The 24,829-nt window shown below is 37.4% G+C and overlaps 1 protein-coding gene across 4 annotated transcripts in view; it reads right to left on the bottom strand.

Moving 5' to 3' along the window:
• KIAA0319L (KIAA0319 like) overlaps positions 1 to 24,829 on the bottom strand; it is a 105,914-nt gene that overhangs the window by 30,489 nt on the left and 50,596 nt on the right. For all 4 annotated transcript variants that reach the window (XM_061184501.1, XM_061184499.1, XM_061184500.1 and 1 more), the window contains exons 4-8: positions 9,991 to 10,234; positions 7,019 to 7,120; positions 4,180 to 4,277; positions 824 to 911; positions 268 to 360 (exon numbers count right to left, since the gene is read on the bottom strand). In XM_061184501.1, the coding sequence (XP_061040484.1) occupies positions 268 to 360; positions 824 to 911; positions 4,180 to 4,277; positions 7,019 to 7,120; positions 9,991 to 10,234 (625 nt within the window). The remainder of the gene's footprint in view (positions 1 to 267; positions 361 to 823; positions 912 to 4,179; positions 4,278 to 7,018; positions 7,121 to 9,990; positions 10,235 to 24,829) is intronic.

The following is a 24,829-nucleotide window of genomic DNA, read 5'->3' as shown; positions in this document are numbered from 1 at the left end:
TTTCAACTAAAATAATGCTAAATACATGAATAATCCTACTTTCTTACCATCTCAGGGCAGAACTATTACTGCAGACAGGCCACACGGGGATTTTAAACAGGGCCTGTCTGGTTTTTACTTCCTAATCAATTGCTTCAGATGGTTGGTCTTCCGCTAACACGGCCAAGAGGACTGGCCTAAACAGTATGCAGACATAGCTGGCCCCAAACCTTCTACCAGTACACAGTGAAGGCTCTTCTAAAACATCATGCCTAGACAAGTACTCACGGCTGCCATCAATGACTGTAGAAGTGGTTGGCAGAGAGATCTCCTGGAACTGTGGTGACACAATGGCAACAGGAGGCCGATTCTTACGGGGCTCTGCAAGAACATGACCCACAAGAAATTGGAAGAGGGTCTTTATAAATCATAGGAGAAGCAGGCCATATCTGGGTGGAGCATAAGTCAGTTTCTATTACATAACTGAGAGCTGAGCATCACCAAATGGGAAAGTCACAAGATCAGGTTGCCATTCTAACCTAAGACACCTGGGAGTGTTAAAGCCTCTTCTAAACCTGACGACTGCTAAGGCCATGCCCTGCGTATTCTTTCAATGCTCATGTCCTATCTACTACATCAGAAGTACTATAGCAGCAACTGCCTGCTTTCAAGCAAGCTGAGCAGAGGTGGACAACAAACAAGCTTTGTGAACTAGGAATTGCCCAATACGTAAATATATTACAAAAAAAGAATGAGAATTTCAAACCCCTAAAATCAAATCTCCATCTCCTTGGGAATCCTGCAGAGGGAGCAGTGGAGACATGGCCAGGGCTGGGTAACATACCTGGTTTCACTGTCACATTCACATAGCCTTCCCCGTGGGCATTTTGACCATCTACAATCACTTTGAATTCATACAGGCCTGGAGTGAGCTGCAGAAGTGAGAGAAGATCTTTTAGACAACCACAAACAGCGGCAATTATATTTAAAATAACATATATATCTGAATTTTCCAATGCTGTTTCTTGAATTCTCCTCTTCTTGCACCATTTCCAAAATGGAGAAAGTAAACTAGCTGAAGATATGGAACAATGAATTATAAACTAAAAAACCATAGCTTTTCATGTGAATCTCATTACTAGCTGACTCGGAACAACAGAAGGGATTTCAATATCTCTGTACTCCCATTTTCTTTTCAGAAGAACATTAAGGGTCCAACCATCCTACTTCACAGTTATGAAATTAAAACAATCATCTCTACAAAGAAAAACATTTTGTAAAAACACCAAATAGCTCTCAAATATCTGAATATTTCCCCCTCCTGATTTCCACTAACTGTATGAACATAACATAAAAAAAAATCACCCACAATCCCATTGTCCTAACACCCCAATTAATCACATTTTTCTTATTTCCTTCTAATCTTTTACCACATCCAAAAAAAGAGCTATAAACAGTACATCTGTTCAACAAACATGTATTAAGAATCAATTATATGTGGTCATTGTCCTAGGCTTGGGGTTTGGAGAGGAATTAGATAAGGTCCCTACCTTTGAGGAGCTCATATTTCAGTGGTATTCAGGGCCTAGCTAAAATCATGATATATCAAACTTTTTATTATTCTTTCTTCCATTCATTTAGCATGAACACTTTCCCTATTAGAACAGTCTCTTAAATAGTCATTTTAATTTTTTTAAATTAATTAATTTATTTTTGGCTGCATTGGGTCTTCGTTGCTGCACACAGGCTTTCTGTAGTTGCGGCAAGCGGGGGACACTCTTCGTTGCGGTGAGCAGGCTTCTCATCGTAGTGGCTTCTCTTGTTGCGGAGCACGGGCTCTAGGCGCACGGGCTTCAGCAGTTGTGGCACACAGGCTCAGTAATTGTGGCTCACGGGCTCTAGAGCGCTGGCTCAGTAGTTGTGGTGCACGGGCTTAGCTGCTCCGTGGCATGTGGGATCTTCCCGGACCAGGGCTCGAACCCACGTCTCCTGCATTGGCAGGCGGATTCTTAACCACTGCGCTAACAGGGAAGTCCTTAAATAGTCATTTTAATGGCTGCAGAAGAGTATATGAATAAAAGTGCCATAATTCACATAAGCATTTCACATTGTTGGATATTTGGGTTGTTTCCAAAATTTTACTATTATAACTAATGCTGTGGTGAACATCTTTCAGCTAAAATGATTTTTTTCTTTCTTTTGAATTATCTCCTTTGGGTAAATGCTAATTGAATGCATGGAGCATTTCTGACCACTTCCTTCTTCTTGTAATGCTCTCCTTCCTTGGCTTTCACTTCTAGGCCTACTCCTCATTTTCTTCCATTTCCTCTTCCTTCCATACCTTTAATGACAGTGTTCCCCAGGATTCCAATTGCAATCCGTTTATTACTTCACTCTACACACTCTCTGGATGTTTTCATCTATTCATGGCTTCAGTTGTCAACTATTTGACGCTGGTGTACAAATTTATCTCTCCAGCCCGGACTTGCATCCTGATCTCTAGCCCCTTACCCGCAACTACTTATTGGTCCCTCCACTCAAATGTTTCACAGGTACCTCAAACTCACTCTGTCCCAACATGAATTAATTATCTGCACACCTCTTCCAAACCTGCTCCTCTTTCTATGTTCCTCATTTCAGTGAATATCACCACAAATATACCAACATCCAAAGAGGTGTCTAAGCCAAAAGGCTAAAATTATCCTGGACTTCTCTTCCTCAACACCTCCACCCAATTAATTGATCACCAAGTTGACCTCCATAATATTTCTCAAATCCACCCACTTCTCTCCATTCACACTGTCATCACCTTAGTTTTTAACCATTCATCGTAGCACAGTTGTTAAGAGCATGGGCTTAGAGATGGAAAGTTCCAGTTCAAATCTACCATTTAATAGCTTTGCACACTTTGGCCAAACCACTTTGTTTTTCTAATTTTTAGTTTCGTCATTTGTAAAACAAATACTAATATTTACATCTTGGGGTTGTTAGGAAGATTAAATGAAATAACTGCATAAAATAATTAGCACTGTTTCTGGCACATGGTAAGAGCTCAATAGGTGGTTTTTAAGTTTTATTTTATTTATTTAGTTTTTTTTCACTCAGACTATTATCATCTCACACCTACATTTTTCAATAGATTCCTCCCTGGTCTCCCTAGTTTGAGTCTTATCTCCTCCAATCTGCAGTCAGGGTGATCCTTCTAAACTGAAAATCTGAACATGTCACTCTCCTGCTTAAAACCTTTCAAAGGCACCATATTCCCTCTGGATAAGAGTCAAAGGCCTCACTCTGGCACACACAAGGCTCTGTGCAATCTGGCACCTGCATCTCTCCAACTTACTTGTGCCATTGTTCCTCTCATACCATGGGGTCCAGTCAGGATGAACCACATAAAATTCCCTTCTTCCCACATTTCTCTCTATTATTTGGCCCAGTAGACATATTGCTTCCTCTCCTTGGGGTATTACCACTCCACCCTTTACCCAGTAAGCCAGTCACCTTTCATGACCCAACTAGGCCAACTCTAAGAAATCTACTCTAACTCCCCAGGGCTTCAATACCCCATGCACTGACCTAGTGTACTCCTGTTATAACTACCTGCTTCTGGTCAGTAGCACCTACTAGACTGTATTTTCCTTAAATGTTAATATTATGATTAATTCACTAGTAAATCCCCAATACCTGCCACATAACTAGTGTACAATGAACAGTTGTTGAAAGAAAGAGAGGAAAGAAAGGAAGGAAGGACGGACGGAAGGAAGGAAGGGAGGAAGGAAGAAAGAAAGAAAGAAGGAAGGAAGGAAAAAGAAATTGCTTGGCCAAAGAATATGAACATTTTTATGGCTCTTAATAACTACACTGAATCCTAAAAAAAGACTGAGCCAATTTACACAGTCATGTGGCCACAAATAACCTAGCTTATCTCCCAAATTCTGAAATCCTTATGTTACCCTTAAAAGCTGTTTAGTGTGTATTTTCAGCTATCACCACTATGCTTATACAATATTCTCACCATAAATGAAAATTTGAGAATCATACACTAACAAATACTGGACGTCAGCCAGCCAGACTTCTGGAGGATTTGCTTCTGAAAGACTGTTCCTAAGTTAAGTGTGGACAGAAAATTCTCTATTATACATGTTAGAAAATGGTCAACACCTCTACCCCATCCCTGCAAATGAGAGGAGGCAAATTCACCTTGGATAGTTTGAGGATCTGGGAATGTTTCCCTTCCATTTCTCCACTGTAGTCTTTAGGATGAGTAATCAGTTGCCAGTCGTAGGTGTAGGTTTCTCCTATAGAAGGGCAGTTACAAAAATCATGAAAACACACACCTACACACAAAGAGGGCAACCACATAGCCTGCGAATAACAAAATTTTTCTAAATCTTGACAAGACCTTAGTTTTCAAGATTTCACCCCAAAGCCAAAGGGAAACCAAACATTCTGTTGAAAGAAAAGGTGGATTCTGCTGACTCAACTACAGTTAGGGCTTCTTCCACTCTCTCCCAGCAATGCTCATTCCTGCCCCATACCCATGCTGCTTTGGGCCAATCCTCCCCAAAATACCAGGTTGCTCATGGTATGGCATCCCAGTGAAAATACATGCCCTACCAACCACTATGGATGAACTCACTGGGAATAAAGGCCATTTTCTTGCAAAACTTCTTTTGCAACAAAGAACAGCAATGACTTCTAAATAACATGGTTCAAAAATACCTTTTTAAAGAGTGCTAACAATGCTCATCTCACTGAGGTCATCACACCCTGGTGAGTTAAAAGAGCCACTTCATTCCTGCTGAGCTAAGTAACACACTGCGGAAGGTGGTAAGGGATGGCCCATTTAAAACAGGCCCCACTGAAATTAATTAAGATCAAATGAAGCATTAAATGGTCCTCATTTGTAGCTCAGACTGTATGACTGGGTAGGGTGAGGATAGAATCCTGTTATCTAAATGGAATCCCTCCCCAGTTAAAGTGGTCTTAAATATTTTTTGGAACAAGATGCATTTATGGCTAGGAAAGGGTGGGATTCGGTAGGAAGGTTTCATTTAATTTACTACCCAAAAAGGGAAAAATAAAAGGGAAAAAAAAAGAAGTCTCAAATGCTTAGAGAGAACTGGTCATCTTTTTCTTACTTCATGAGTTCAAAAGTTAAAGTTAACGCACAGAACTTAATTCCAAACAGTCTTAAGACTAGATTTTACTTTATAAGCCTGAGATACAAGATCTATTACTCTTCCTTCCTCCAGAGAATACTAGCTTTGTTTTGGCCAGTTGTCAGCCCCAGGCAGCTCTCATAAATGTATACGTAGAAGTTAGGTTAGGTGAGGAGCAGGAAAGAAGAAGTAGAAGTAGGACTGGTGCTAAGAGATGACATTTCTTGAACTGTAGTTAGAAATTTTTTTTCCCACACAGAAAACAGACTCACACTAGCTTGGGAATTGACAATTTTATAACATCTAAGGCTAGCAACACAAATTTCAACAAATGACAATACTCTTAGAACAGAAAAGCTCAGGGGACGAATTATGCCTTACAGACAGGAATTTGCCCAAGGGTAGGAACAACTGAGTGTAAGTCTGTTAGACAGAATGCTGGTTTTAATGATTTAGGGCAGTGGTTTTCAAATCATGCCTCTGAACCCTAGAGGGATCCTGAGAGGTGCTGCAGGAGCTGCCATAGGAGATGAGAGGGATGAAGAACAAGCAGAGCTGGTCCTGCCTCATCGTCCCCAACCTTTCAAAGTTTGAAACCATCCATCTGATGTATCTGATTAAGACTGAAGAAACTGGGGAGCGGAGAGTTACAAGAATCTGTTTTTGAACTGATGTGTTTTGGAATACTGATATACAAGGTGATATCAACTCACAGAAATGTATATGCAAATAGGGGTTAGAAAAGAAAATACAGTAGAGCCAGGATATCTTTCACAAAAGAGTGGAAGCAACTGCAGCTCAAAGCAGTTCTTTCTTTACCTGCATCTTCAAAGGCCACCAAATCCATTCACCTTAACTTATCCCCAGAGGAGGAAAGGAATATGTTTCTCTATAGGAAGGTGGAATGAACTGATAAGGAAAACTCAATGTGAGGGCAGAAATAAAGAACAGAGAGGGCATTTAGGTTCTGGAAAAGTACTTTTTGCATAAATACACTATTTGGTACTAGGCCCAGAAAGTAGGGATATTGTGTTGGAAACATGTGTACCTAAAATGGAAGGACCCCATCCTGAATACAGTAAGGCATTTTGCTTAACTAGCCTTACAATGAGCTACTTGATTAACCTTATAATGAGAGTTAACACAAAGCCAATGCAATCATTTTCCATCAACATATGCTTCACTTCATGTCACAGATAATCTTAACAGAATACGTGTTTATAAGTCAAACTTTGTTATATTAACATGTACTTCAAAGGTTAAAGGGATGCGCATATTACAAAAGTTTTCTTAAGTAATAAATTAATCATCCCCTAATTTATATATTTTATAAATTTGAATATTGTATATTACATTGGGCTTGTCTTTTTTTTTACGTGACAAATCTATTAGTAGTAGTCTTGAATAACTTCTCTACAAGTTCTATATCTGCTACTTACTAGTTGTTTGGCCAAAACAGACAGGTTAACCTGAGTCTCAGTTTTAAATGGGCATGATAAAATCTACATTTTATGAGCATCAGCTATGTGCTAGGCACTGAGGTATATAGGTACGTTATATACCATTTCATTTTGCCCTTAAAGTAACCTTATGAAGTAGGGATTATTATCCTCATTTTACTGAGAAAGAAATGGAAACTTAGAGAAGTTAAATAATTTGCTCAAAATCATTCAGCTAATGACTTGGCTGAGCTCAGATTTGAACCCAGCCTTGACATCAAAGCCCATGATCTCAAACATTATATTGCCTCTCATATCACATAAATATTTGTGCATGTTCAAGCTATATCTTATTCTCTTAAGACTTTTACAGAGAGTAAATGTATGTAGATTCCATTATGAATTAAAACATTACACAAATATAAGTGGATGTTTTACCTGCATCTGGCTCTTGGAGAACATATGCATTTAACTGAACTTCATTCTTAGGCAAGGTAATCTGGACACTGTTTCCAGCAGATACCACCAGTTCCTTTATAACTGGAAACGAAGAAAATACACAAGAGATAAGAAATTAGATCCAGACTATCTCATTTCTCTCCTTCCTTTTGTGGCCAAATTTCTTCTATAAACAATATTAAGCTACTGCCTTCATTTCCTCATTATTTACCCACTCTCTAATCCCCTGAAAAGTGACTGTGCCCCCACTTTTCCACCGAAAAGGATCCGTAGAGGTCATCAACAAACTGCTCCTTAGCAAATCTAATAGCTGTTTCTCAACCCTCATCCTTCACCTCTGTGGTATCTAATACTGCTGACTGCCTCCATCTTAAAACTCGTGGTTATCATGACACCATATTATTCCACTTTCTTCCTTTCTCTCTGGGTTTTTCTCCACTGTATTTTAACTATGATCTTTCCCTAAGCCCTCTTTATATAGTACTTTCCACAAAATTCAATAAACAGAGTTCAACTCTGTTTCAAGGATCATCTTTATGCTGATACATAACTTTCTAATAAAATACATATATAAAGTTCCTAGAGGAAAAGGCAAGTGTTGGCCGCAAGGCCAGCCTTAATTTTCTTTCCATTTCAATTGATACAGCCATAGACTTAGATAATTCCAAGAATCTTAACTGGTCTTCCCTCTGCTAGCTCTCCCCATTCTAATCCATTCTGTCTCCCTAAAACACCCATCACCATGAATTCTTCTAAAATACTCACCCACCATGATACTCTCCTACTTAAGACCCCCACTCCCACACCATGTTTCAGTCCAAATTTCCAACCTGGCATCAGAGATCCATCATCATCTGATCACATCATCTCACCCTTCCACCCAATTCTGCCTCTAGTTATACTCATTTTCCCTCTTGTGCTCCATAGAAGTCTACTCTTGGGGACTTTGCTAAAGCTTTTTTCTTCAGTTGGGGTGTGTGCTTACTTTATTATAAATACAGTACTTTGTTTCTAGCTTAAAAGCCAGGCTTCTCTCCAAAAAATCTTCCCAGACCATTTCAGTTCGAACTGATCTACTTCCTGAACTACTTTAGCATTTTTGGAACATCCATATCAGCTAATAGCTAGATACTACATTTCTGCTTTTCACCAGCTATTCCATACATGTCAAAGTTTCTCAACTATGGCACGACCAATTCTTTGGACCAATTCTCTGGACCACGACATTTTGGACCAATTCTTTGTGTGTGTTGGGGTTGGGATGGGGGGAGATTGTCCTGTGCACTGTAAGATGTTTAGTAGTATCCCTAGTCTCTACCCACTAGATGTCAGTAGCACCCCTCCTCCACGGTTGTAACAACGAAAAATGTTTACAGGAAGTTGAGAACCACCGATTATATAAATCTTATTTCTCTAACAATAACTGTTCACTTGGTATGAGACCTAGGAACTAGAGAGCTTAAAGCAAACAACTGGCTGGTTCACCCATATTCCAAGACTGGAAGGTGAAAAGGGTTTCCTAGACAAATATGAAATTTGAGATTTATCTCTCTGCTTGGGAACACTGCACTTGGGGAGAAATGAAACCATCCATTATGGAAGCTTCAGCATTTAGACACTCCAGGAGGTGGAATAAGAATTGCTGCAGTAACTTTCAAAAAAAAGAAAAAAGAAAAGAAAGAAAGAAAGAAACCACTATACTTAGAGAAAGTATAATGGTCAAAAATACAGCGCAGGCCTTCCCTGGTGGCGCAGTGGTTAAGAATCCGCCTGCCAATGCAGGGGACACGGGTTTGAGCCCTGGTCCGGGAAGATCCCACATGCTGCGGAGCAACCAAGCCCGTGCGCCACAACTACTGAGCCTGAGCGCTAGAGCCCGCGAGCCACAACAACTGAGCCTGCATGCCACAACTACTGAAGCCTGCATGCCTAGAGCCTGTGCTCTGCAACGAGAAGCCACCGCAATGAGAAGCCTGCGCACCACAACGAAGAGTAGCCCCCACTCACCGCAACTAGGGAAAGCCCGCATGCAGCAACAAAGACCCAACGCAGCCAAAAATAAATAAATAAACTTATTAAAAAAAAAAAAAAATACAGCGCAGCCCAAAACTTTCACAGTTACACCAAAAATTACAACCATTCTGCCTGAATACAAAAATTACTTTAGTGCCTCAGGATTGAAACACTAAAATTTTATGTTATATTACCACTGAAGGAAACCTTAGGAAATTAAAAATTGGCAAAAATTCGTTTTCACTGGCTTTGCTTCACCCTGTTGACTTTTTCAGGGGATAAAGATCAACTTAGTTCCCTTGATTAAGCATTTCCTCCTAATGCCTTAGAACGGAACTTATGAAGCAGACTTGTTGTTAAGGCAACACTCTGTATAAATCTCCTTCCTATGAGTTGCTTTAAAAATAAAGATGCAGAATTCCCTGGCAGTCCAGTGGTTAGGACTCGGTGCTTTCATTGCTGTGGCCCCAGTTTGATCCCTGGTCAAGGAATTAAGATCCCATAAGCCGCATGGCACGGCCTAAATAAATAAATAAATAAATATTTAAAAAATAAAACTAAAGATGCTATCGAAATCACAGACAGAAATATCTGACCCACAATCACCCATTCAGAAGGCAAACAGTTATACAGATCCGACTCTTTCTTCCCAGTGGCCTCTGCTTGCTTGGCTCCTTGAACATTACTTAATTGAATCTAGGCACAGTGGAATTTGGCTCTGGAAAGAGCCTCAAAATACCCATAGGCTGGAGCTTATTGAAAAAAGGATTGAGAGACCAAGTCCTATGATTACAGGGACATTAACAGGATTATTATTTTTTTAACCTACAGTATTTAAAAGTCATGCCTCCCTCCTTTCTTTCCACGAAAAGGGAACACTTTGATCAAAATCTCTATTTCCCCATCCTATCTCCAAGGACAGAAGAAAAGGGCCTCACCTGGGTATGGTGCTGAGGTGCTCTGGAAAGAGGCCTGGGGGGTAGGGGTGGCATAACTGTAGGAAGGAGCCACTGGCAGAGGGGTAGCAATTGAGATTTTCCCAGGGATTTTTACTTGCTGAATGCTAGGAGTAGCACCCGGGTCCTCTGATGCCTCAGGTTGAACTGATACATTTGACCAACCAGGAATCTTCGCAGTCAGATCTGTGGTTAAGGGATTAGAAATTGTATCTGTGTTGTGGACCTAGAGAAATGCAAAAATTCATTTGAATAGGCAAAAGTTATACAGCCAGTTTTTTAGGTCATGTCTCATGAAATAACTGCATGTTAAATTTTTTTTTTTTGAAAAATGCAAAACTGTCAAAAATATTAAAGAAACTAATCTTACCACCCAAAATGGTGTTAAAATGTTGATATAAATCTTCCCAGTATTTTTTTTCTATGCGAAGAGTTTTGCTTAAAACAAAGTAGTAATAATTACACTATGTATACTTTTACCTTCTTTTCTCACTTAATATTTATATTCAATCTTTCTACAAATATGTATTAAGCACCTATTATAAAACAGGCCTGTGGATCCAAAATATAATTAAAACATAATCACTGTGCTCAACAAGTACATAATCTAGTGGGGAAGAAAGGACTAGAAACATAATAAGCCAAAATGGTAAATATACCTATAAGAACTACGACTGAACCAAAGAAACTTCAGAGTACTTCTCTTTCTTGGAGAGAGGAAGCATGTGAAGAAGGATGGTTTAAATAAATAAATAAAGACCTTCTGGAGGTGGAGAGTCCTGAGATGCATTTTAAAGGGTAAACTAGGGGAGAGGCTGAGGGGAGAGATGAGTATAAGCACAAGAAATGAGATTAACATGGCTAGTGTTGGGAAATGAGAGTCATAAGCAAAGTGAGAGGCAGGGAGTAATAGAAGATGAGCTGGAAAGACAGTGAGGGGTCAGACTAAAGAAGACATTAGATGCTACTTTAAGAAGCCAGATGATGATGACAATTAAAGAGTTATATACAGGAAAGTGACAAGGTAGGTCAGGTTTTTGTTTTAAATGAATCATTCAGGTTGCTGCACAGTGTATGGGTTTGAAGAAGTAAGACAACAGCAGGAATACCCCTTAGGAGGTTACTGCATTCATCCAAATGAGAAATGATGAGTGGTTAAACAGGGCGGTTGTATGGATTTTTTAAAATCAACTAATTGAAGTGTAATACACAAAATAAACTGCACACATTTAAAGTGTATAGGTCAATGAGTTTTGACAAGTGTATACACCCATGTAACCACAATCAAGAGAAAGAACATTTCTATCAGCCACAAAAATTGGTTCATGCCACAGACTAATTTCCAGTAATGAAATTATTAAATCAGTCATTAAAAAAACTCCCAATGAACAAAAGTCCAGGACCAGACAGCTTCACAGGTGAATTCTACAAAACATTTAAAGAAGAAGTAACACGTATCCTTCTCAAAATATTCCCAAAAATTGAAGAGAAAGGAACACTTTTGAACTCATTCTACAAGGCCAGTGTCACCCTGATATCAAAAACAGACAAAGCCACCACACAAAAAAATAAAATTACAGACCAATATCACTGATGAACATAGATGCAAAAATTCTCAACAAAATACTAGTGTACCAAATTCAACATTACATGAAAAGGATCATACACCATGAGCAAGTGGGATTTATCTCAGCAATGCAAAGATGATTCAATATCCACAAATCAATCAATGTGATATACCACATTAACAAACTGAAGAATAAAAATCATATGATCATCTCAATAGATGCAGAAAAAGCTTCTGACAAAAATTCAACATCCATATATGATAAAAACTCTCTAAAACTGGCTATAGACAGAACATACCTCAACATAATAAAGGCCATATATAACAAACCCACAGCCAACATCATACTCAACAAAAGACAAGGGTGCCCACTCACGCTACTTTTATTCAACATAGCATTGGAAGTCCTAGCCACAGCAATCTGACAACAAAAGGAAATCAAAGGAATCCAAACTGGAGAAGAAGAAGTAAAACTGTCACTGTTTGCAGATGATATGACACTATACATAGAAAATCCTAAAGACGCTACCAAAAAACTATTAGAACTAATAAATGAATTCAATAAAGTTACAGGATGTAAAATTAATACAGAGAAATCTGGTGCATTTCTATACACTCATAATGATCTATCAGAAAGATAAATTAAGGAAACAATCTCATTTACAAGTGCATCAAAAATAACGTAATACCTAGGAATAAATCTAAACAAAGAAGTAAAAGACTTATACTCTGAAAACTGTAAGACATTGATGAAAGAGAAAAGGGAGCCCTCGTACACTGTTGGTGGGAAGGTAAACTGGGGCCACCACTGTATAAAACAGTATGGAGGTTTCTCAAAGAACTAAAAATAGAACTTCCATACCCAGCAATTCCACTCCTAGGTATATATCCATAAAAACAAAAACAAATTCGAAATGTTCAATGCAGCATTATTTGCAATGGCCAAGACATGGAAGCAACCTAAGTGTCCATCAACAGGTGAACAGATAAAGAAGATGCGGTATATATATACAATGGACTACTACTCAGCCATAAAAAAGAATGAAATTTTGCCATCTGCAATAACATGGATAGACTTGGAGGGTATTATGCTAAGTGAAATAAGTCAGACAGAGAAAGGCAAATATTGTATGATATCACTTATACGTTTATGTGGAATCTAAAAAATAAAACAAACTAGTGAATATAACAAAAAATAAAGTCTCATAGATATAGAGAACAAACTAGTGGTTACCAGTGGGGAGAGGGAATGGGGGAGGAGCAAGATAGGGGTAGGGGATAAAGAGGTTCAAAATTCTATGTATTCTATGTATAAAATAAATAAGCTACAAGGATATATTGTACAACACAGGGAATATAGCCAATATTTTATAATAACTATAAATGGAGTATAACCTTTAAAAATTGTGAATCACCTGAAACTTATACAATACTGTACATCAACTATACCTCAATAATAAATAAATACATAAATACATAAATAAATATTATGAGGATTAAAAAAAAGACATTGATAGGAATTCCCTGGCAGTCTAGTGGTTAAGACTCTGCGTTTCCAGTGCAGGGGGCGTGGGTTCGATCCCTGATCAGGCAACTAAGATCCCACATGCAGCACGGTGTGGCCAAAAAAAAAAAAAAAAAAAAGACATTGATGAAAGAAACTGAAGATGACAAACAAATGTAAAGATATCCCATGCTCACGGACTGGAAGAATTAATATTGTTAAAATAACCATACTACCCAGAACAATCTAGAGATTCAATGCAATCCTTATCAAAAACAGAACAAAACAAAAAACATTCATTTTTCACAGAACTAGAACAAATAATTCTAGTATTTGTACAGAAACACAAAGACCCTGGATAGCCAAAGCAATCTTGAGAAAGAAGAACAAAGCTGGAGGTATCATGCGCCCTGACTTAAAACTATACTACAAAGCTACAATAATCAAAACAATATGGTACTGGTACAAAAACAGATACACAGATCAATGGAACAGAGAGCCCAGAAATAAACCCATGCTTATATGATCAATTAATCTACAACAAAGGAGGCAAGAATATACAATGGGGAAAAGACAGCCTTTTCAATAAATGGTGTTGGGAGAACTGGACAGCTAAACACGAAAGAATGAAACTGGACTACTTAATCACACCACATATAAAATTAAACTCAAAACGGATTAAAGACTTAAATGTAATACCTGAAACCATAAAACTCCCTGAAGAAAACACAGGCGGTCAGCTATTTGACCTCAGTCTCTTTTTTTTAATTGGGGTATAGTTGGTTTACAATGTTGTGTAAGTTTCTGCTGTACAACAAAGTGAATCAGCTATATGTATATATATATATATCTCCTCCCTCTTGGACTTCCCTCCCACCCCCCCATCCCACTCATCTAGGTCACCACAGAGCACCGAGCTGAGCTCCCTGTGCTATACAGCAGGTTCCACTAGCTATCTATTTTACACATGGTAGTGTATATATTGACATCGGTCTTAACATAATATTAATATTGATTTTTTTTGGATATGTCTCCTCAGGCAAGGGAAACAAAAGCAAAAATAAACAAATGGGATGACATCAAACTAAAAAGCTTTTGCACAGTAAAGGAAACCATCAACAAAATGAAAAGGCAGCCTACTGAATGAAAGAACATATTTGCAAGTGATATATCTGATAAGGGGTTTAATACCCAAAATATACAAAGAACTCATACAACTCAACATAGAAAAAACATCCAATTTAAAAAATGTACAGAGGACCTGAATAGACATTTTTTCCAAAAAAGACATACAGATGGCCAACAGACACATGAAAAGAGGCTCAACATCACTAATCATCAGAGAAATGCAAATCAAACTGCAATGAGATACCACCTCACAACTGTCAGAATGGCTATCATCAAAAAGACAACAAATAGCAGGTGTTGGTGAGGATGTGAAGAAAAGAGAATCCTTGTGCACTGCTGATGGAATTGTAAATTGGTGCAGCCCTTATGAAAACCAGTATGGAGGTTCCTCAAAAAATTGAAAATAGAACTGCCATATAATCCAGCAATTTCATTTCTGTGTATTTACCCAAAGAAAATAAAAACACTAATTTGTGCCAACAAACACATGAAAGGATGCTCAACATCACTAATCATTAGAGAAATGCAAATCAAAACTGTAATGATGTATCACCTCACACCAGTCAGAATGGCCATCATCAAAAAATCTACAAACAATAAATGCTGGAGAGGGTGTGGAGAAAAGGGAACCCTCTTGCACTCTCGGTGGGAATGTAAATCGATACAGCCACTATGGAGAACAGTATGGAGGTTCCTTAAAAAACTAAAAATAGAACTACCATACAACCCAGCAATCCCACTACTGGGCATATACCCTGAGAAAACCATAATTCAAGAAGAGTCATGTACCACAATGTTCACTGCAGCTCTATTTACAATAGCCAGGACATGGAAGCAACCTAAGTATCCATCGACAGATGAATGGATAAAGAAGATGTGGCACATATATACAATGGAATATTACTCAGCCATAAAAAGAAACGAAATTGAGTTATTTGTAGTGAGGTGGATGGACCTAGAGACTGTCATACAGAGTGAAGTAAGTCAGAAAGAGAAAAACAAATACCGAATGCTAACACATACATATAGAATATGAAAAAAAAAAAAAAAAAGGTTCTGAAGAACGTAGGCGCAGGACAGGAATAAAGATGCAGACGTAGAGAATGGACTTCAGGACACGGGGAGGCGGAAGGGTAAGCTGGGACAAAGTGAGAGAGTGGCATGGACATATATACACTACCAAATGTAAAATAGATAGCAGTCGCATAGCACAGGGAGATCAGCTCCGTGCTTTGTGTCCACCTAGAGGGGTGGGATAGGGAGGGTGGGAGGGAGACGCAAGAGGGAGGAGATATGGGGATATATGTATACATATAGCTGATTCACTTTGTTATACAGCAGCAACTAACACACCATTGTAAAGCAATTATATTCCAATAAAGATGTTAAAAAAAACCCCACTAATTTGAAAAGACATATGCACACCAATGTTCACTGCAGCATTCCTTACAATAGCCAAGTTATGAAAGCAACCTAAGTGTCCACTGATAGATGAATGAATGAATGAAGAAGTGGTATTATATATACAACGAAATATTACTCGGCCATAAAAAATGACATCTTGCCATTTGTGATAACATGGATACATCTAGAGGGTATTATACTAAGTGAAATAAGTCAGATAGAGAAAGGTAAGTATCATATGACCTCATTTATATGTGGAATCTAAAAAACAAACAGATAAACAAACAAAGACTCACAGATACAGAGAACAAACATATGGTTGCCAGAGGGAAGTGGGTTGAGGGGTGGGGGTGAAAAGGGTGAAAGGGATCAAGAGGTACAAACCTCCAGTTATAAAATAAATAAGCCATGGGGATGTAATATAAAGCATAAGGAATATGATCAATACTATTGTAATAACTTTGTATGGGGACAGTCTGTCACTAGACATATCATTTCATAAACTATGCAAATGTCAAATCACTATGTAATACACCCGAAACTAACATAATACTATACGTCAACTATATTAAAAAAAACAGTTGGTTCATGCCCCTTTGCAGTAAATTCCTGCCTCCAGCCCCAGGTTCAGACAACCACTGATTTGTTTTCTGTCACCATTAGTTAGTTTGGGCTTTTTTGGTACTTCATATAAAAGGAATCATATACAAACTATTTTTGTTTCTGGCAGCTTTCACTCAACATAACATTTTAAAGATTCATATCAGTATATCAATAGTTCACTCCTTGTTATTACCGAGTAGTATACCATTATAGAGATATACCAAAATTTCTTTATCCATTCATCTACTGATGGAGGTTTAAGTTGTTTTCAGTTCTCAGCTCTTATAAATAAAGCTGTTATAAATGTTAGAATACAAATCTTTCTGTAAACATAATTTATCTTGGGTAAATTCTTAGAAATATTTATTGCTAATTACATATATGTTTAACTTTATAAGAATCGGTTAACTATTGTCCAAAGAAGCTGTACCATTTTGTATTTCCACAAGCAATGTATGAGAGTTCCAGTTGTGCCACAAGTTCACCAATACTTAGTATTCCTGGTCTTTTTTCTTTTTTCTTTTTTTTGTCATTCTCATGGTATCTCACTGAGATTTAACTTGTACTTTCCTGATGACTAATGAGGTTGAAAATTTTCTCATATGTTTATTGGCCAGACATATATTTTCTTTGAAGTTTATTCAAATCTTTGTCCATTTTTTTTACAACTTTATTAAGATATAACTGACATATAGTAAACTGAACATATTTAAAGTATACAATTTGATAAAATTTGACATATGTGTACACTTATGAAACCACCACCACAATCAAAACAATGAACATATCCATCACTCCTGAAGATTCCTCACGCTCCTTTGTAGTCACTTCTCCTCCCCACTCCCACCTCCAAACAACCACTGCTCTGTTTCTTGTCACTATAGATTAGTTTGCATTTTCTAGAATTTTATATAAGTGGAATCACACAGTACATACTTTTTTTGTTGGTCTGGCTTCTTTCACTCAGCAAAATTATTTTGCTATTAATCTGTTGCTGTGTGTACCAACAGTTCTTTCCTTACAGTTGCTGAGTAACATTCTACTGAATGCTACAAGTGAATATACAAATATATTTATACAAATAAAATATATAAATATACAAATATATTTGAATATACAAATATATTTATTCGTTCAGCAATGATGGACATTTGAGGTGATTCCAGCTTTTGGCTATGACAAATTGAGCTGCTATAGATATTCCACTACAAGTCTTTGTATGAGCATATCCTTTCATTTCTCTTGGTTAAATATCTACAAGTAGAATGCTTGGTCATATGGAAGATGTACCTTTAACTTTTTAAAAAACTGCCAAACAATTTTCCAAAGTTGTGCCATTATATAGTCCCACCACCAGTGTGAGCATTCCAGGTTCTATAACCTTGCCAGAATTTGTTATAAGTCTTTTAATTTTAGCCATTTTAATTTGCATTTTTCTAATGGTGAATGATGTTGAGCACCTTTTCATGTACTTTCTGGACACCTGTATAACTTCTTTGGTAGACTATCTGTTGAAATCCTTTGTTTCATTATTAGTTTTCTGAGTTACAAGAGCTCTTTGTATATTCTAGAAACAAGTCCTTTGTTAGGTATTTAATTTGGAAATACATTTTCCCAGTCTGTTGCTTGCCTTTTCATTTTTCTTAATGGTGTCTTTTAAACAGCAAAAGCTTATAATTTTGATGAGTTCCAATTTATCAGTTCTTACTTTTATGGTTCACGATGTTAGTGACTTATTTATTTATGTATTTATTGACAAGATCACAAAAATGTTTTCCTGTTTCCTTCTACAAGTTTTATAGTTTTAGCTCTTAAATTTAGGCCTATAATCCATTTTGAGCTAGTTTTTCTGTATTGTATGAGGTAAGGGTCAAGGTTCATGTTTTTCCATATCACTATCCAATTGTTCCAGCACCATTTATTGAAAAGATTATCCTTTCCCACTGAATTGCGTGGACACATCAACTGGCCATATTTGTGTGCGTCTTTCTCTGGAGTCTATTCTGTTTCACTGGTTTAATCTACCTTTACACCAATGCCACTGTATTTTTCCTAGCAGGCAAGTACTTATCTGGATTTAATCTGTAGAGTTTGCTTCCCCTGCAATGTGCAGCAACTGATATCTCTTTGTAATTCTTGCAGCTACTTTTTCAGCCTGGTCCCCTGGTCCCCTGACAGCCTGGTTTTCTTGTGAATCTGGTAATTGGCCAAGAATTTGGCCATAGATTATACTCACATTCAGGGCCTGTTCTGACTGAGATTACTCCCTAATTTTTCAGTCTTAGAGTCTGTCCTCTGATACCTCAAGTAAATAAAACATCAGATTTCTGCCACCTGAGTTACACATGGTTGGGTAATGAATTCAGTTAAAAAAGCAGCAAACTCACAGAGCTCACCTGGTTTAGGTTCTGTCTTTCAAAGACAGGACTCTGCCTCTCTGATCTCTGTATGCTTTTTCACCAGGCCCTCTGGAATTTCTCCATGTAGGTGTAGTTTAGAGGTTCAGCCAGGGGATTTTAGTGGGGTTTATGGTCAGGTTATGGGTTTCACCTTCTTCTGTGTTGTTGGTTTTTTTTTAACTTTCAAGAGCTCCTCCCCTTATGTTTCCAGGTAATTTTTCTACCCTGAACTCTGTTCTTTGCCACCATAAGAAAGTAAAACTGAGGTTTTCCACTGCCACTTTCCTCTGCTATGGGGGTTGATGAATGCCCTCAGGCAAAAATTTTAAAAAGCTGCAAACTCACAATTCTTATCATTTCCAGTTACTGTTTTTCAAGAGTAAACTCTCCTCTAGCTTCTTTCTGCTTTTGGATACTTTCCACTTTATTTAAATATATTTTTTACATATTTTATAATTATTATCTGTGGGAAGGTTCAAGAGACTGCTTTACTCTCCACCATTACTGGAAATTCCCCCTGTGGGATGGATTTTAAAATATTAAGAATCTAATATTTATGAAGCTGAAATGTATCTTGGGCTTCAGGAAAAAAATCTAAGGTGAATCCCACGTTTCTACAAGGATATTAAAATCATTATTATGATTGGATTCCATATGTTCAAAAAGCTTTAGGAAAGACTGCATATATTAAGTAGAGACATGGAAGATATATTTTTAAAAGACCCAAATAAAGCTTCTGGAGATGAATATTACACTGTCTAAGGTGAAAAATACACTGTAAGAGATTTAATGGCAAAGTAGACAATGCAGAAGAAAACTCAAAGACATATCAACAGAAACTATTCAAAACAAAACACACAGAGAAAAAAAAAGACTGAAAAGAAATGAACAGAACATCAGCAAATTGTAGAACAAATTCAAGGGGCCAAAATGTTTCTAATTGAGTTCCTGGTGGCGCAGTGGTTAAGAATCTGCCTGCCAGTGCAGGGGACACAGGTTCAATCCCTGGTCCAGGAAGATCCCACATGCTGTGGAGCAACTAAGCCCATGCACCACAACTACTGAGCCTGCGCTCTAGAGCCCATGAGCCACAACTACTGAAGTCCATGCGCCTAGAGCCTGTGCTCCACAAGAAGAGAAGCCACCACGTTGAGAAGCCCGCACATTGCAACAACGAGTAGCCCCCGCTCGCCACAACTAGATGAAGCCCATGCGCAGCAACGAAGACCCAACGCAGCCAAAAATTAATTAATTAATTAATTTAAAAAAATTTTTTTTTAAAAAGGAAGCACAGAAAAGTATTTGAAGAAATAATTTCCACATATGATAATAACTATAATTTGAACCCAGATTTGAGAAGTTCAACAAGTTCCAAGTATAAGAAACATAAAGAAAACTACAAGTAGTAATATAATCAAATTTCTTAAAACAGTGATAAAGAGAAAATCTTAACAGGAGCAAGAGAAAAAAGACACATTATACATAGAGGAACAAATGTAAAAATTACAGCAGATTTCTCAATAAACACAAGCAAGAAGAGATTGCTATAATATAATATCTTTAAAGTACTGAAAGCAAAAAAAAACAAAACACAACAGAAAACAACAAAAAAACCCACAAAAAACCAAAATCCCTGCCAACTTAGATTTACTTAAATAGTGAAAATATTTTTCAAAGACTAAAGTGAAATACTGAATTTTCAGACATACAAAAGTTGAAAGAATTTATCGCCACAAACCTACACTACTTGAAATGATAAAGGAAGCCCTTCAAGATGTAGAAAAATGATACCAGACGGAAACCTGAATCTATACATAGTAATAAAGAGCACTGGTAATAGTAACTAACTAGGTGTATATTTTTCTTACTTTCAAATCTCTTTAAAAGATAATTGATCATAAAAGATAATTGACTGTTTAAAGCAAAAAAAGTAACAATATACTGTGGAGGCTATAACATATATAGAAGTAAAATGTATGATGACAATAGCACAAAGGCCAGGAAGAGAGAACGGAAGCATACTGTTGTAGGGTCTTTACACTATACATGAGCTAGTAAAATATCAGTTGAAGTTAGTGCTTGATAAGCTAAAGATGTATGCTACAAACTTCACAGCAACCGGTAACACGGTAACACGACATAAAGAATTATAACTATGTATTAATTTCTTTGTTGTTGCTGTAAAAAATTACCACACACGTTAGCAGCTTAAACCACACAAATTTATCATCTTAGAGTTCTATAAGCGAGAAACCCAACAAATACAGATCTCACTGGGCTATATCAAGTGGTTGGCAGGGATGTGCTCCTTTTTGGAGGCTTTAGGACAGAATCCATTTCCTAGCCTTTTCCAGTTTCCAGAGGCCAGGCACTCTCCTTGGCTCAAGGTCCCTTTCCTCCATCTTCAAAGCAAGTAATGTTACACCTCTCTGTGTCCTCCATACATCTTCCTCTTCTACTTTTAGAAGAAGGACCCTTGTGACTAAAATGGGCCTACCCACAAAATATGATAATCTCCCTATTTTAGAGTCAGCTGTTTGAAAACCTTAATTCTATCTGCAACCCTAATACCTCTTTGCCATGTAATGTGACATATTCACAGGTTCCTGGGATTAGGAAAGTGACATCCTTGGGGTGAGGGGCGGGGGGTCATTTTTTTGTTTTGTTAATTAATTAATAATTAATTAGTTTATTTATTTGGCTGCGTTGGGTCTTCGTGTTGCTGCACACGGGCTTTCTCTAGTTGTGGCGAGCAGGGGCTACTCTTCGTTTTGGTGCGTGGGCTTCTCATTGCGGTAGCTTCTCTTGTTGCAGAGCATGGGCTCTAGGTGCATGGGCTTCAGTAGTTGTGGCGCGTGGGCTCAGCAGCTGTGGCTCGCGGGCTCTAGAGCACAGGCTCAGTAGTTGTGGTGCACGAGCTTAGTTGCTCCATGGCATGTGCGACCTTCCCGAACCAGGGCTTGAACCCGTGTCCCCTGCATTGGCAGGCAGATTCTTAACCACTGAGCCATCAGGGAAGCCCGGGGTGTCATTTTTTAACTATCACAACTAATAAGTCAATAAAAAGAGGTAAAATGGAATGAAAAATAATTAATTCAAAGAAAAGCAGAAAAATAGGGATAAATGAACAAAGAACACATGGGACAAACAGAAAACTAATACTAAGTAGGTAGATTTGAATCCCATCACATCAATAATCACATTAAATGGTCTAAACACTCCAAGTAATTGACAGAGATTGTCAGATTGGATAAAAAGCAACACCCAGCTCTACGAAGCCTATAAGAAAGCCACCTTAAATATAAAGACACAAATAGGTTAAAGGTAAAAGGATGGGAAAAGATATATCTTGCTAATACTAACCAAAGAAAGCCTGACTGGCTATATTAATATCAGACAAAATAGATTTCAGAGCAAATAATACTACCAGAGATAAAGAGGATAAATTTTATCATGATAAAGGGGTTAGTTCATCAAGAAGACACAACAATCCTAAACATTTATACATCAAATAATAGAACTTCAAAGTACATGAAGCAAAAGCTAATCTAACACTAAGGAGAAACATATATCTACAAATATAGTGTGATATTTCATCACCTCTCTAAATAACTGATAGAAATTAATAGAAAATAAGCATATAGAAGATCTGAACAACATTAACCAATTTGATCTAACTGACATTTATATAACACTTGCCCAACAATAATAGGATACATATTCTTTTCACGTGCACTTGGAACATTTACCAAGATAGACCATATTCTCAGCATTGAAACAGGTCTCAATAAATTTAAAGAGATTCAAGTCATACAATGTTCACTGGCTACAATGGCATTAAATTACCAATCAATAATACAACAACATCTGGAAAATCCCCCAAAACATTTGGAAACTACACAATATACTTCTAAATAATCCAAAAGTCAAAGAAGTAGTCAAAAGGGAAATTTAAAAGTACTTTGATCTGAATAAACTGTAAACACAATATCAAAATCTGTAGGATGTGGTTAAAACTATACTTAGAGGGAAATTTATAGCACTAAAATACCCATGTTAGAAAAGAAGGAAGTCTCAAATCAACAACCTCAGATTACACCTTAAGAAACTAGAAAAGAGCAAATGAAATCCAAATTAAACAGCAGAAATGAAACAATAAAAATTAGACAGAAATCAATAAAATAGAAAATAGAAGAGCAATAGAGAAAAAGAAATGAAACCAAAGATTGTCTTTGAGAAAACGTAGCCAGTCTGATCAGAAGGAGGGAGAGAATCCATTTCTTAGCCTTTTCCAGTTTCTGCAGGCCACGTACTCTTCTTGGCTAATGTTCCCCTTCCTCCATCTTCCAAGCAAGCAATGTTACATCTCTCTGTGTCCTTCCACAGTTACATCTTCCTAAGATACAATAAGTAATTGTATTGCTATACACTAGCAACAAACAGAAACTGAATTTTTAAAAATATCAATTATAATAGTATCAAAAATGAAATACTTAGGGATAATTCTGACAAAAGATGCGTAAAATCTGTACCCTGAAACACACTGCTGAGAGAAGTTAAAGATGACTTAAACAAATGGAAAGATATACTGTGTTCATGGATCAGTAGACAGACTCACTATTATTATAAGGCTATGAATTCTCCCCAGATTGATCTACAGCCTTAACATAACCCCAATCAAAATCCCAGAAAGCATTTTTTTTTTTTCCTCTTTTTTTTTTTAATTTTCTTTGAATGTTCTGTAGAATTCTGTGTTGAAGCCATCTGGGCTCAGCCTTTTTTTTTTTTTAAGTATTTATTTATTTATTTATTTATGGCTGTCTTGGGTCTTTGTTTCTGTGCGAGGGCTTTCTCTAGTTGTGGCAAGCGGGGGCCACTCTTCATCGCGGTGCGCAGGCCTCTCACTATCGCGGCCTCTCTTGTTGCGGAGCACAGGCTCCAGACGCGCAGGCTCAGTAACTGTGGCTCACGGGCCCAGCTGCTCCGCGGCACGTGGGATGCTCCCAGATCAGGGCTCGAACCCGTGTCCCCCGCATTGGCAGGCAGATTCCCAACCACTGAGCCACCAGGGAAGCCCCAGAAAGCTTTCTAACAAGAAATTGACAAAATGATTCTAAAATGTATATGGAAATATAAAGGACTTAGAAGAGCCAAAACAATTTTGATAACAAAGAACAAAACTGTAAGATTTACATTATCTGATTTAAAGACTTATTACAAAGCTATAGTTAACAAGACAGTGTGGTATTGATGTCAATATAGACAAATAAATCAATGGAACCAAATAGTGTCCATAAATAGATTCATAAACATATGGTTAACTGATTTTCAATAGACGTGACAAGCAATTCACTTGCTTGAAAATGGATGGTAAAAATACGGTGCTAGCACAATTTGATACTCATATGCCAAAAAACAAAACAAAACCCTCCCATCCACAGCTCTCTCCATGCACAAAAAAAATTCTAGACCTAAATTTAAAACCTAAAACTATAAAACCTTTAGAAAACTTAGGGGAACTCTTTCTTAGATACAATATCAAAAGCATGATCCATAAAAAAAAACTGATACACTGGACCATCATCAAAATTAATATCTGCTCCTCAAAAGACACTGCTTACAAAATGTCCATTGACAGATGAATGCATAAAGAAGATGCATACAACGGAATACTACTCAGCCATAAAAAGAATAAAATCATGCCATTTGTAGCAACATGGATACAACTAGAGATTATCATACTTAAGTGAAGCAAGTCAGAAAGAGAAAGACAAACACCAAATGATATCACTTATATGTGGAACCTAAAATATGGCAAAAATGAACCTATCTATAAAACAGAAACAGACTCACAGACATAGAGATCAGACTTGTGGTTGCCAAGGGGAAGGCACGGAGGGAGAGGGATGAACTGGGAGTTTGAGGTTGGCAGATGCAAACTATTACATTTAGAATGGATAAACAAGGTTCTACTGTATAGCACAGGGAGCTATATCCAGTCTCCTGGGATAAACCATAATGGAAAAGAATATTAAAAAAAGAATGTATCTGTCTGTCTATCTATATCTGTACATATATAGATAGATAGATATGTATAACTGAGTCACTTCGCTGTATAGCAGAGATTGGCACAACATTGTAAATCAACTATATTTCAATTTAAAAATCAATTTTAAAAAAAAGACACTGCTTACAGAATGAAAAGCAAGTCACAGA

This window comes from Eubalaena glacialis, chromosome 3, assembly GCF_028564815.1.
Source record: "Eubalaena glacialis isolate mEubGla1 chromosome 3, mEubGla1.1.hap2.+ XY, whole genome shotgun sequence".
Lineage (NCBI taxonomy): Eukaryota > Metazoa > Chordata > Mammalia > Artiodactyla > Balaenidae > Eubalaena > Eubalaena glacialis.
This window is presented reverse-complemented; position numbering and strand designations above follow the sequence as displayed.